Source organism: Rhinoderma darwinii, chromosome 5 (assembly GCF_050947455.1).
Source record: "Rhinoderma darwinii isolate aRhiDar2 chromosome 5, aRhiDar2.hap1, whole genome shotgun sequence".
Taxonomy (NCBI): domain Eukaryota; kingdom Metazoa; phylum Chordata; class Amphibia; order Anura; family Rhinodermatidae; genus Rhinoderma; species Rhinoderma darwinii.
In genome coordinates this window covers 111,775,284-111,790,135 of record NC_134691.1, presented here as the reverse complement: position 1 = coordinate 111,790,135, position 14,852 = coordinate 111,775,284, and the positions used below count along the sequence as shown (strand labels likewise).

At 39.4% G+C, this 14,852-nt stretch overlaps 1 protein-coding gene across 4 annotated transcripts in view; it reads right to left on the bottom strand.

Moving 5' to 3' along the window:
• PTPRM (protein tyrosine phosphatase receptor type M) overlaps window positions 1-14,852 on the bottom strand; it is a 748,757-nt gene that overhangs the window by 478,689 nt on the left and 255,216 nt on the right. For all 4 annotated transcript variants that reach the window (XM_075826409.1, XM_075826410.1, XM_075826411.1 and 1 more), the window contains exon 7: window positions 4,574-4,867. In XM_075826409.1, coding sequence (XP_075682524.1) covers window positions 4,574-4,867 — 294 coding nt within the window. The remainder of the gene's footprint in view (window positions 1-4,573; window positions 4,868-14,852) is intronic.

Below are 14,852 nucleotides of genomic sequence, written 5' to 3'. Positions count from 1 at the left end.
GCAAGAACTGGCCCAGTTTGCCATGGGTGTACTGTCTTGTCCACCCTCCAGTGTAGCGTCAGAGAGGGTATTCAGCGCGGCAGGGGGCTTCGTCACCCCATAGCGAACAAGATTGTCCGCCAATAGCTTGGAAAATCTCACGTTTCTGAAAATTAATCAAGCGTGGATCGGTGAGGATTTTAAAACCCCTGTGCCTGATGCCACTGATTAGATCTGACATTGCTGCTGCCGCTGCCGCCTGCTACTACGGGATTCTGTCCTGTCCACTCTTTTTTTAATGTGCCGCTGTTGGTGCTGCTACTACTTCTACCACCAATCCACCCCAGTGCCGTCTGCTACAAGCAGGCCTGCCCCACCACAGGGCTTTGTCCTGTGACTGTTGTCCAGTCTCTTTTTTTAATGTGCTGCTACTACTACTAGCACCCTTGCTGTCTGTGTTGGCTACCTCTACTACCACCAATACACCTCCACTGCCGCCCGTCTGCTACAAGCAAGCCTGCCCCACCACAGGGCTTTGTCCTGTGACTGTCGTCCAGTCTCTTTTTTTAATGTGCTGCTGCTACTACCAGTCTACCACCCTTGCTGTCTGTGTTGGCTACCTCTACTACCACCAATACACCTCCACTGCCGCCCGTCTGCTACAAGCAGGCCTGAGGCCTGCCCCACCACAGGGCTTTGCCCTGTGACTGTCGTCCATTCTCTTTTTTTAATGTGCTGCTACTACTACTACCACCACCCTTGCTGTCTGTGTTGGCTGGGCTACCTCTACTACCACCAATACACCTCCACTGCCGCCCGTCTGCTACAAGCAGGCCTGAGGCCTGCTCCACCACAGGGCTTTGTCCTGTGACTGTCGTCCAGTCTCTTTTTTTAATGTGCTGCTACTACTACTACCAGTCTACCACCCTTGCTGTCTGTGTTGGCTAGGCTACCTCTACCACCACCAATACACCTCCACTGCCGCCCGTCTGCTACAAGCAGGCCTGAGGGCTGCCCTACCACAGGGCTTTGTCCTGTGACTGTCGTCCAGTCTCTTTTTTTAATGTGCTGCTACTACTACTACCACCCTTGCTGTCTGTGTTGGCTAGCTCCCTCTACTACCACCAATACACCTCCACTGCCGCCCGTCTGCTACAAGCCTGCCTGGAGGGCTTGTGAAAAGCCATTGCTTGTTGCTTTTACATCCATGTATGGATGAACCCCGGCAGGAATCTGCCAATAAAAAGGGTCAATTTTTGGAGGGCTTGTCAAAAGCCATTGCTTGTTGCTTTTACATCCATGTATGGATGAACCCCGGCAGGCATCTGCCACCATAAAGGGTACATTTTTTGAGGGCTTGTCAAAAGCCATTGCTTCTTCTTTTACCACCTTATATGTATGAGCCCTGGCAGGCATCTGCCGCCAAAAATGGTTAATTTTTGTACCTTTTTTAACAATGCATTAAGCATACAACATGCACAAGTGCAGTGGATTCTGTTAGTTATCACTGTGTCCCATCCGTTTTCCTATAGCCATACATGTTGGCGTAACTTTGACACTAACTTTGCCTTAAAGACAGCTCAAAAGTACTTGGATACACTCATGGGTGATCTAAGAGTGTTATACAGGGCTTCTAGGGCTTTTAAACAGTGTTATACATGATTTTTAGGGGCTTTCTTGTATTACAGGTTCGGTCAGAACTAGTTCGGTCCGAATCGAACTTTTTCATGAAATTCGGCGAACCTGCCGAACCGAACTTTTCATAAGTTCGCTCATCTCTAATTGTCACCTCACAAGTACATTTCCTTTGAATGTGTAAAGGGAAGTGTTTTATATATTTATATCTATGTACATGTAGTGTAGATATATATATATATATATATATATATATATATATATGTATTTGTCCCTCCAGAAAGGTGTCATCTACTCAGACACCCTGGGGGGTGTAAAACAAACAATGAACTAATCTAGGTAGAAGGAAGTTCCAACTGCCCTTCCAGCCCCCTACTAGATACCATGAGGCCCAGGCCCCTCCCTTTCACGTGCATGAGCCTGTGTGGTCACACAGGTGTGCACGGGGAGGTTTAAAAGGACAAATGTTCCCAAAGCTCTCTCTCTCTTTTGTTCCTGCTACCTGGCTCCACTAAGGGTCTCCTCTTCCCTCCTGGCCTGCTCTTGGCTCATGGCCCTTCCTGAGAGACCACATGGACTGCTAAGTATCCACGTGTAGCAGCAGCTACACGTTATGATCTCCCCCCTCCTTACTTCAACTCTTGTAGCCCTGAGTCCCTGTTTATCCTTGCTGCCCTGAGTAACTTGCTAGCCCTGCTGTACCTGTTTAACCCTTTCCCACCATTTACACAGCAACCCATTCCCCTTGATAACCCATTGCTGAACCCTTAGAGTATAGGGAAAGTGATATTAGGTAGCGTGTATTGGATTGTAACGTAACTGTATTCATATGTATGTTTAGGTATGTGGGTGGAGGCATAACATAGGAAACCGTGTTTATACTGTACTACGTATAGTGTGAGTATACTCAGTATATATTAACGTGTTATGTGTATTGGGGTATACTGATACTATACTGTGATCAGTTACTGTGTTCTGTGTTTGGTTTGTGTATTTTGTATGTAAGTGTGATTATTGTTAGTAATAAATATTACCCTTTATTTACTATACAATTGTATTTATTTGTACGGTCTTATTCCGTGTAGAAGCAAAGCAAGTAGACGTTAGTATAAGGAAAAGTTAGGTGAACTAGGCATAACCCTAGTGACCCTGATTATAAAGGGGGTAGTAATAGTGAGCGACCAAGTAGGTGAAACCCAGCTATTATACCAGCCCTTGTACACACGTGAGTGAGTGTGTAGTGAGCATATATTATATATATATATATATATATATATATATATATATATATATATATAGTTATATATATTGAGTCCTTTTACAGAATGCATAAGATTAACTCTGCCCTGGTATCATTTTGCTGCCTTCTTATGTTCTCAGAACAGCAAACTTCCAGACTGTGATGAAACACTTAAGTCCATTAAGTTGTGCAGTAAAAGTTCAATCATTACATGTTAACCTTGTGGGGGATAACATTTGCTTTGGTCCAAGAGACTCATTTATTGGTTGTGCTGCTAGACTGGGATGGTAGTTGCAGGCTGAACCAATATAAATGTTATTAACTATGATGATGTTGTATTAACAAAGGGCACTATTAATAACGACACCATTACCAGAATGATATATTCAAACATAATGTACCTTACATGCCATATAGTCTTAACCATTCTGCTTAAGTTGCTATTCTTATGGATAATCTGCTAAGAAAAAGGAACGCGGTTTCTTTGTGACTAGCTCTAAAGTCAGAAAACTGTTGTACAGACATAGTTGAATTTACCCTATATTTAAGTAAAAATAGAGGGAATTTATTAAGACTGCCGTTTCACATACCAGTCATAAACAGAATGTGCACACCTCTTAATAAATTTGGTGCATCTTTGCCTGTACGTGCACCAAAAAAAACAAATCTACAATCTGGATTTGTGCTATAATTTACACGAATTTCAGACGTAAATTGTAGTAAATCTTGTCGGTCCTTGGGAGGATACCCCCCCCCCCCCCCCCCCGGATAAACCACACCCACTTTTCTTGCCACTTTTGAAAAATGGCAAAAGAAGAGTAAAGTGGTGAAAAGTCGCAAATTATTGTGCAAGTAGGACATGGGTTATAATTTGCGACTTTTTAACCCCACAAAAGTGACGTAAAGCCATTAATAAATTTCCCCATTACAGTTTTTTACAAATGTGCTCCAAAGTATTCACTGGAACTATAGGTAAACCTAAGAAAAAAAACACTAACTTCAAGAAAGAAGTAGGTGGAATGGAATTATTTCAGTTTGCAGTAAAATTAAAAATATACAACAGTTTACTTATTTTTCTGATCTGAACTAGTTATGCCCATGGTAATTGGTGACTCTTTGCCCCACCTTTTCTTAATCCAAATCTTCTTGTCACATCCAACAATTAAACACCCAAAAGATTTTGCAGGTTGTTGTCATTTTTTTATTTTACATTCTTATACTTTATAATTTAGAATTATAAATAGGCCATTGTTTATTTGAGGTAAATTTATTTTTAAACAAGCTATTCTTTAAGGGTTAATTTATGGACTGGCGAGATCATAAAATAAATTACCCAGAAGCTGTATGAGCTATGCCAGCTGTACCTTTTTTTCTGCTTACAGTATATACAAGGAGACAGTAAAACACTACTCAAGTCATATATTTTAAGATTGCATTATTTTAACCAGAGAGAAATTCTTCCTGTAAGCCAACTTTGCATTTATGTATGTGCCCCCCCCCCCCACCCTGCCTCTTCCCGTAAGGTTTGTAACAAGTTCATACTGTACAATACGCATAATGCTCTTTTTAAAACTCTGGTTAAATCTTTAGATATGAAACATATGATAAAATATGTTAGGATACCGCAGGGCTTCAAGGTCAGGATGTTCTAACACTGATGACATTGAAAAGAGCTGAATTTTTTTAACTACAGCCATCAAGTCTTTTATTTCTACTCACCAGCACATTTTGTCCTTGTCCTTAATGCAGGTCCAGGTGATCCAGTTCCACCATCTCCTGGTCTTGTTAACAAGACACTTATTTCATATTCCGTGTCTGGGTCAAGATGTCCAATCTTATAACTGGATGAATCCACAGACTGGATGTCAGACCAGGTTCCACTTGTAGTACGATACTCTACATCTCTTTGAATGATGGGGCCATCTCCATTAATAGAGTTTGCATTGAGCTGTATCCACAAATACGTTGCTCCAACAGATGAAAGTTGTGGTGGTGCAATAGGTACAGGTGGCTCTGCAAAAAGTCCAGAATGAATTACTACACATTACTTATGTACATGCTACAGTATTGCCTTTACAAATTGGTTTAAGGAAGTTAATGGTCAACTAAAGAGTAATTTAAAAAAAGTTATATCTTTAATAATAATTTATCAATTATTTACGGTACTATTAGGACACATTCAGATGTGGCGGAATTGCTGATGAATTCTGCTGCGGACAGTCCGCAGTGGAATTCTGCAGCAGCCGTTTTTTAAATTTCTTTCTATACATTTTTAGGAAAGTTAAATCAGACGTTGCAGAAAATAACTGTGCGGAAATCAGGCTGCGGTGCAGAATTTTTCCTCTGCAGCATGCTCATTTCATTGTGGAGAAGAAGCGGAATTTCACTGCAGATTTCAGCCTTTGCAATGCAAAAACTGAAATCTGTGGCAAGTCCGCTGTGATATCTGCAACGTCTGAACTACCTGTCAAATATGCAAATGCTGGTGCAGATTTATTGCGTAATTGCCCCAAAATTTCGCCACATCTGAACATGGCCTTACCGTGAGTTCAGATGCGGCAGCAAAATCTGCAGCAATTCCATAACAAAATCTGCATTTGTTACATGCGACTTTTTCAGCAGATTTTGCTGCAGATCTGCCTTGATTATCAATGCAATGCAAAAATTATCTATTCTCACCAAGTTATGAACAATTTTAGCTTTATGCTAATGGCTTTCTTAATAGACAACTGGGCGTGTTTTTACTTTTGACCAAGTGGGCGTTGTGGAGAGAAGGTATGACGCTGACCAATCAGTGACCAATCAGTATCATACACTTCTCTCCATTCATTTACTCAGCACATAGTGATCCTGCATTGTTCACTATGTGCTGTCATATACACACACATTAACGTTACTGAAGTGTCTTGACAGTAAATAGACATTCCTTCCAGACAGGACGGGATGTCTATTCACAATCCCGACACTTCGGTTTGTGACTTACAGCACAGCAAGCGTAATCTCGCGAGATCACCCTGTAAATGACAGCACAACGTGATCTCAATGTGCTGTGCTGTAAGTCACACACAAACGTTACCGAAGTGTCGGGATTGTGAATAGACATCCCGTCCAGTTTGGGAAGTAGTGAGTTCACACCTTAAAAATGGCTTATGTAAGTAGACAACTACATGGAGCACAAATCGCATCATTATTTTAAATGTTATCAATTCGGATCGATTCTTAATCAAACTCTCATAATTATTTTACAATTGCAACGATAAATTTACATCTAATCTAGGCAATGCTTTATGAGCTAAATACATCTGCAGCAGCTGCACAATACTCTTATAGTTTGCTACAAAGTATCAGTCTGGAGTCCAGGCTGTTTAGCTCACAGAGGATTGTCTACACTGAATACAATTTTATCCACGTCGCAGCTGGGAGCAGGATTAGGGTGTGTTCACGTCAGTGTCAGGCTTCCATTCAAGGGTTCCGTTCAACCTTTCCGTCGGAGGAAACGATAAACGGAAAGCCAAATGGAAACCATAGCTTCTATTTGCATTACCATTGATTTCAATGGTAATGCTTCCATTGCAATTGGTTTCCGTTTGTTTCCGTTCACTAAGGTTTCCGATTTTTTTCGTGGAAACAATAGCGTAGTTGACTACACTATTGTTTCAGTAAAAGAAACGGAAACCAACTGCAATGGAAGTATAACCATTGAAATCAATGGTAATGCAAACGGAAACTATGGTTTCACTTTTTGGATTTCCGTTCATCGGTTCCTCCGACGGAAAGGTAAAAACAGAACCAATGAACGGAAGCCTGATACTGATGTGAACAGGCCCTTAGCTATGAATTAGTTTTCAGCATTTGGATGTAAACAAGAATGTTCTCATTCACTGACAGCAAACACATATCTCACAATACAAGTATATTAGAAAGTTGAGACATTTTCATTATACAACCATTATAAACAAAAACTTTATTTGATTATTGTACAGTTATGATGCAACAGCTTCTAAATTGAGGGTTTGAGAGATTAAAGTAAAAATTCTATCCTCAACTGCTTGTAAGCCTTGTATTTATTTGGAAAAACATTAAATGAAACAAAAACTTGAATACAATTTGCAATATAAAATAATGCAATATGATCTCTTTTTAGCCACTGGCTGCGGTGTTGTTAATGATTGAGTAAATGCAATGTGCAGGAACCGTGTGCTGTAAACACTTCTGTAACAACTCAAAATCATTTAACATCAATTTAAGTGATTAAGCTATGTCTTGAACCGGGATGCAATACGATGCTTCATGGAGAATCCTAAGGCAAGTGTGTAACCATGCTGAAAGATCAGTTAATTACTTTCTTGTTTCCCTCTTTATATTAAGAACTGTTGAACTAAGATGCAAATGAAAAGGCAAGTTCGTAAGGGTCACAAGACACAGCGATTAGATGTCAGTGTTACAAGTATTGAAAATCTGCTGCATCCTATTATTTGAGGAAACCCCAGAGCTATTTGCAGCCACATGTGCATAGTGGGTAAAAGAGAAGCAATGAGGCAGTAGTATCCTGAAGGCTGAACAAAGTACTGGGACAGCTGATTCTTAGATAAAATGCATTGCTCTAGTTACTCGCACAAGGACAGAATATTAATATCTTTAACTCACAAATGCAACATGACAACAGTTGAATGTTCTGCCTATGATACATACAGTCTAGGCAAAGACATGTAAATGGGTAAGAGAACTGTCCCTAACTATATATATTGTTAAAGGAAGTGGCATCTTCCTCATTTTCTATCAGCCTGTAGATTGCCTACCCCTGTCTGCAGGCTCTCTGTACTTGTCCTCCTCAATTCTCCCCAAAAATGTCTAGTGTGAAGGGGGAGGAGGGGGTTGCAGCTGCCACTTCTCACTCAGAGTTTCAGTGAAACAGCATGAGGGAGAGACGGGAAGTTCGGCGTTGTAAATATTATATCCTTCGATTGCATTATCAGACATTGCCTGTTTAAAATGTTTAAATAACAATACATTAAGAATTTGCTGATAATGCATAAACAGGTGCAATAACCCCTTAATATCGAAAGTATTTGAAACCTTAGTGACCAAGCAATTTTGTAAGTTTTTGCATCGTCACATTCAAAGAGCTATATCTTTTTTATTTTTGCGTCGTCATAGCTGTATAAGGACTTGTTTTTTGCGGGACAAGTTTTAATTTGTAACAGCACCATTTTGGGGTACATATAATTAATTGATTAACTTTTATTAACTTTTTTGGTGGGGTAATAGGAAAAAAACAGACATTTCGCCACTTTTTTGTGTCCTAAATTTACGCTGTTTACCGTGTTGTATAAATAACATAATAACTTTATTCAGTGGGTTGTTACGATTGTGGCGATACCAAATTTATATGTTTTTTTTTATGTTTTACTACATTTACACAGTAAAAACAATTTTTTTATTCTAAATTTTGTTTTTGTCACCATATTTTCAAAGCCATAACGTTTTTAATTTTCTGCTGTTTGCGGGACGACTTGTAGTTTTTATTGGTACCATTTTGTAGTACATGCAACCTTTTGATAACTTTTTATCACATTTTTTTGAAGAAAACAGCATTTCTGGCATGCTTTTTTATTTAATTTTTTACGGCGTTCACCATGCGGGTTAAATAAGGCAATCGTTTAATAGTTAGGGTCATTATAGACTCGGCGATACCAAATATGTGTAACTTTTCACTTTTTTTCATAATAAAGAATATTGTAAAGGGAAAAAGTGGGTCACACACTTTGTTTTACTTTGGACTTTTATTTATTTATTACAAACTTTATTAATCTTTTCTTAACTTTTTTTTAGTCTCACTAGGGGACTTTACTGTGCGATCCTTTAATCGTTTTTGTAATACACTGCAATACTTCTGTATTACAGTGTATTATTGCCTGTCAGTGTAAAACTGACGGGCATCTGTTAGGCCATGCCTCTGGCATTTACTAAAGGCAGACCTGGGGGCCTTTGTTAGGCTTCCATTGCTGCCATAGAAACCATACGAACCCTGCGATTGTATCGTGGGATGCCGGTGTGGTGAGACAGGGAGCCCCTTCCCTCTAAAACCACTGGGATGCGGCAATCGCTATTGAGCGCCGCATCTGAGGGGTTAAACATGATCGAAGACCACTACTTGTGGTCTCCGATCGATGCCCTGAAGCCCAAGGCTGTTAGCAGAAGTCTGGGCTTCAGGAGCACCCCGCCCGATGTGGGAAAACTTCTTCTGAAGCGCCGACGTGAAAAGGCGGCGCTTCAGAAGAACTACCCTTAATGGCCGACGTAGAAACACTATACGCCAGTCGTTAAGGGGTTAATGACTAAGTAACTGATGAGGACAGATAAAGGCTGTGAGCGCAACAGGTCTACTGCTACCAAACCAGAGGTAAAAAGGTAGATTCCCACAAAATGACACCCCACTTCTTCAATATAGAAGTGTAAAAAGGACCAGAGCTGCCAGACAGGTAGGAGAATAATCCAAGATACGGCTGTTAGAATGTATCACTTTGCTGAATTTTAACATTAGAAAAACATTTTACGGGGCATTTTATAATTGCTTCACATTCATTTTGACGCATGTATTATTTTGCATTCTGTCTGCATTCCCGTATTAATATTATATGTAGATACTTTTAAAAGAATTAAACAGAAAAGTGCCACCGACTGGAGAATCTCTAATCTGTAAAACAAGTTATATTGCAAGTAATTGTCTATGTGACTTTGAAAACTTAGGTTTCAAGTTTATATATATTTTAAACTGTGGCAATCTATTCCTTGTAAGAAAAATAATATTCTTATTGTCCTCTCCAAATAAAATACTCTTAGAAAACCAGATTAATTCATTAACTGAGAGTCTGGCAACATTCTGATAAATATCATCATATATAAAGCTAAAACATGTGAATGTCAGAGTAAATAGTGAACGCACATTAAAGAGGCTCTGTCACCAGATTTTGCAACCCCTATCTGCTATTGCAGCAGATAGGCGCTGCAATGTAGATTACAGTAACGTTTTCATTTTTAAAAAACGAGCATTTTTGGCCAAGTTATGACCATTTTTGTAGTTATGCAAATCAGGCTTGCAAAAGTCCAAGTGGGCGTGTATTAGGTGCGTACATCGGGGCGTTTTTAATACTTTTACTAGCTGGGCGCTCTGAAGAGAAGTATCATCCACTTCTCTTCAGAACGCCCAGCGTCTGACAGTGCAGATCTGTGACGCCACTCACAGGTCCTGCATCGTGTCGGCCACATCGGCACCAGAGGCTACAGTTGATTCTGCAGCAGCATCAGCGTTTGCAGGTAAGTCGATCTTACCTGCAAACGCTGATGCTGCTGCAGAATCAACTGTAGCCTCTGGTGCCGATGTGGCCGACACGATGCAGGACCTGTGAGTGACGTCACAGATCTGCACTGTCAGAAGCTGGGCGTTGTGAAGAGAAGTGGATGATACTTCTCTTCAGAGCGCCCAGCTAGTAAAAGTATTAAAAACGCCCCGATGTACGCACATAATACACGCCCACTTGGACTTTTACTTTTAAACACACCCACTTGGACTTTTGCAAGCCTCATTTGCATAACTACAAAAATGGTCATAACTTGGCCAAAAATGCTCGTTTTTTAAAAATAAAAACGTTACTGTAATCTACATTGCAGCGCCTATCTGCTGCAATAGCAGATAGGGGTTGCAAAATCTGGTGACAGAGCCTCTTTAAACTCTAAAGTATAAATTAAGAAATGTCTCCATCAGTATCTTTCTGCATTCTAGAAGTTTATGAAAATGTTCTCATATAGAACATAAAAGGAAACATTAACATTAAGAAGAATAGACTGGGCTATTGGATTGTATGTTATGAATCCTAGCCCAGCTCCCCTGCCCTCCACATTTTCTTAGAAAACTGTCCTTTAATGTTTTTAGAGGACAATTTAACTGACATTTCGCTAATACTTTTAGAGAACTGCAGATCTTATACAGAGCGCAGTCCTAGCCGAAGCTTTATCTTTTAATGTCATAATATTTTTCATGTTTGTGATAAGTAAAACATTTTATCGCTAAATAGAGCTTACTCAGTTCTTTAAGAAATACAAAGAATACATTTAGTCGCTTTCTTTCAAAAATACAAAGAATACGGCAGATCTTACTATTTCAAAGAACATATAAGAAGCCAATGTTTCAATAAATGCCTCAGCTCCTTATATGAGGAAAAAAAGTAGTGTTCTGATATTATCTTGAATCCTCCTGCAGACTTAAAATGAAATGACTAAGCTGCCGAATGAATGTGGGGTTTTTCTTCTAAGAAGGAACAAAGTTAAGTTCTGGCAGAAGAAGCTCAGCTTTGAATAGAATTGGGTCACCGTGCTACAGATGGTTTCCCCTACATGCCCTCTGTTAAACGCTGAACACCAATTTCTAAAAGCCGAGAGACACCTAGCTTTTCCTTGCCTGAACTCAATAAGTAGGGTGAACCTTGCAGTAATCGGATGTCTTTTCAGAAAGCGCCATTAGAGTGCTCTTTGTCTGGTTAATAATGCACCTATGGCCATGCCAATATTAGAAAAGTTTAGCCAGTGAACCATATGTAGTAGTCTAATATGCTTTTCCAAACGCATTAAATCAATAGTGCCCTGCTGCCTGTCTTTTGTTCCTATGTATTTTAATAACAGCTAGAATAAAAGGTCTGCTGCAGTATTAGAACAATTCAGTCTTATACATCATAATCTAAGATTCCCATCTATGCAAGGAAACAATAACATAACATGATGAGCTCAGAACCTAATTATCTTTTCACATCATTTTTTTTCTTAAAGATTAGCCAAATCTAGACTTTCAGTGTCTGTTAATTGTGACAGTTCATGGCTCATTGTTCAGCAGTCACTGAAAATTGACAGATATTAATTATGGACAAAAGAATCATAAAGTGCAAGAAATAACAGGATTCAGCAAAGAATAGTTACATTTATTAATACAGAGGAAGTGAAAGCCCCTAGGTTTTCCGAATATGGAATGAGTGGCTCAGGATAACCCCCATGTCAGTAAGATTTTGGATGGTTGGAAAGTTAGACGCCTTTTACCTTAATTGGGAAAAAAAGTGATCTTCTGACAATTGGTCACCAACAATTCAAAAGAAAAGACAGCCCCTTCCTTCCCACATGAGGTCTTCTGACATATTTATATATGCATCACCTTGTATATCTACATCTCTGAGTGTAAATTCACCTTGTTAATGAAGAAGATAAATATTATATATATATATATATTCACTTTCGGTAAGGAAAAAATATTGCGATTACATGAAGTTTCCATCTGCTATAGTCTGCTCCAAATACCATGTGGTAGTGCTAAACATTCATAGATTCTGGATTTGATACGGGCAAGGAGAATTTGGATACTAGGTCTCCATGTTTCAATTTTTTTTTTCACTCTGGATTCTTTTTGCAATAAGGAAATAACCCAATCCACTCTCATGAGTAATGTCAGCTTTTCTAAATATAAATTAAGAGCAGCTTGGTCTGGGTCTAGCTATGTTTGCAGAATGGTCATCAAGGCTATGGTAGAGATACAGAAGATGAGTAGTTTTTGTAACAGGTGGATGTAAACATCTGTGTATGGAAGGTGAACCGAAAGAGGATCAAACCATATGTAAGGTATTTCTAGTAAGGCAAAGTGTAAAGCGTCATGGATAGACAGATGCAGATGGGTTGGATAGCCCACGAGGATATAGTTAGAGGAGTTGATTAACCAATCTTGAATAAGCCTGGAATAAGACCACTAATTGTCCGTTCATCTTTGGGTCAAATGTGTATGGGGAGAGATTGGAATAAAGTAGCTTTGCAAAAGTTATGATTTTGAAGAATATTGCACTGTCAAAAAAGGAAATAGTGCCACCACTTCACACAGTCACATCTGCTTGCAGCAATTCAAGAAATAGTTTCAAGTTGGACAAATATAGTTTGGAAGGGGTGTGAACAATTTGGAAAATACCATCAGAGCCCCTTTCGAACTTAACCCGTGTAGGAGGGATTCCAGGATGTGATGAGGTCGGCAGACAAAGCGTAGATCATTCGTGAATTTGGTTAGCCTCAATTCCTCACTGCCAAAGTCTATACCCTGAAAATCCATCCAGGTGTGTAAGTGTATCAGCAGAAGGTCTACAGCAAGGTTAAAGTGGAGAGGGGATCATGAGCAGCCGTGTGTGTGTGTGTGTGTGTGTGTGTGTGTGTGTGTGTGTGTGTGTGTGTGTGTGTGTGTGTGTGTGTGTGTGTGTGTGTGTGTGTGTGTGTGTGTGTGTGTGTGTGTGTGTGTGTGTGTGTGTGTGTGTGTGTGTCATTAATGGAAAATGTGGTTTGGACCGGAGTCTGTATGAGATTGAGAAATTGCAAGAAAGGTTATGCCAAAATTACATAAGCGAAAGCCTTCTCCACATCTAAGCTGAGAAGCATAAAAGTGGGGTGATTTAATTGGCGGGCAAGTACTTTCTTTGCTATCAGTGAGCACACGCTTTTTATTGAGTGTCTCTCTCTAACAAAGTCCAATTAGGTAGTCCTAAGGAATGTTGAGAGACACTCCTAAAGTATGTCTGCAAGGATCTTAGTCAAAATTTTGTAATCAGCATTTTAAGAAGAATATTGGCTGATATATTCTAACATTAGTGTCATCCTTGTTGGGCTTCGGGAGGAATATGTTGTGGGTTTTGTGAAAACTCACCATACATTTCCCCTGATAATAGACAGTATTGAGTAGGTTAATGAGTTGAGTCACTGAGTCTGGAGTAATTAATAAAACTCTGCAGTCAGTCTGGTCTGAAATAGTCTGTGTAATTTGGCGTGTAAGCAACCAACTTTAATACTCCATTTTAAGATGATGTCTAGTGCCAGGGTCAAAGTGTCTAGGAGACATTTATCTTGAAGATATTCCACTAAGGAATAAGTGTGTAGTTCCTCTCAGTGGTGGGGAGCAAACGCCAGGGGTCATAGAGAAAGCTGATGCATTATAGTTAGCAATAGTAATGCAGCTCCGGTATCATGCAAAGCAATGGAGGTATGATCCAGATGTGGGGAGAGTACAGCATTAACATCTCCTCCCAGGATACAACCTTCAAAATGTGATATCAAGGTGAAATTGCTTGATATGTGTCAGGATGCCTTTACATTTAATTGGTGCTTAGTCCTGCCACACTCCAAGACAAGTGATAGAGTGTGGTATGAGTGGCGTTCGGTTGGATACTCATCGGATGGGATCGGATGCCAACTCAGGAAATCTACATGGTGTATACAGTTCAATACACATATATATATATATATATATATATATATATATATATATATAAAAAGAGCTGTGGTATACTACTGGGCAGAGCACCAAAGGATGATACCGGGTCTGTGAATGGATATCCAGATGTGCATTTCCAAATTAACAGCACATATTGACCTTCCTCAAAGCGGTCTAGATTTATTTCTTGCTCTGGACTGGTTTATATGCATAGTCAGCAATAACATTTCTTAATAACCTTTCCGCAATTCTCAAGGAAAGAGAACACATTTTTTTCTACTGCCACTGATACTGTAAGGTTTATTAGAAAGCTACAGCACTGTAAATATTTTTAATGAAGCTTTAATTCTCTTTTTTTAATTTAGTTTTTCATCTAGTGAATAAAAACAAGGATAATTAATTTATCACCTGTAGCTTCCACATTTTAATAAGATAACACATTATTTTTCATTTAATCCACTAAACAATCCCACAAATGCACAAAAATCAATGAACTATAGAGCAGGCAGATTTGTTCTCTAATTATTGTATTAACTCTATGGAAAATTCTAAAGAAAACATGTCACTATGATAAACCTCTTCAAATAAGAGCAAAAGTGTGATGCCCTAATAGAGCCAGTGAGTATGACTGCATCTATTATTGAAGAAAACCACAGCACTCTCTCGTAAGAATGCTTTTAGGGTAAGTAAATGTGCATGCCCAATCACCACACT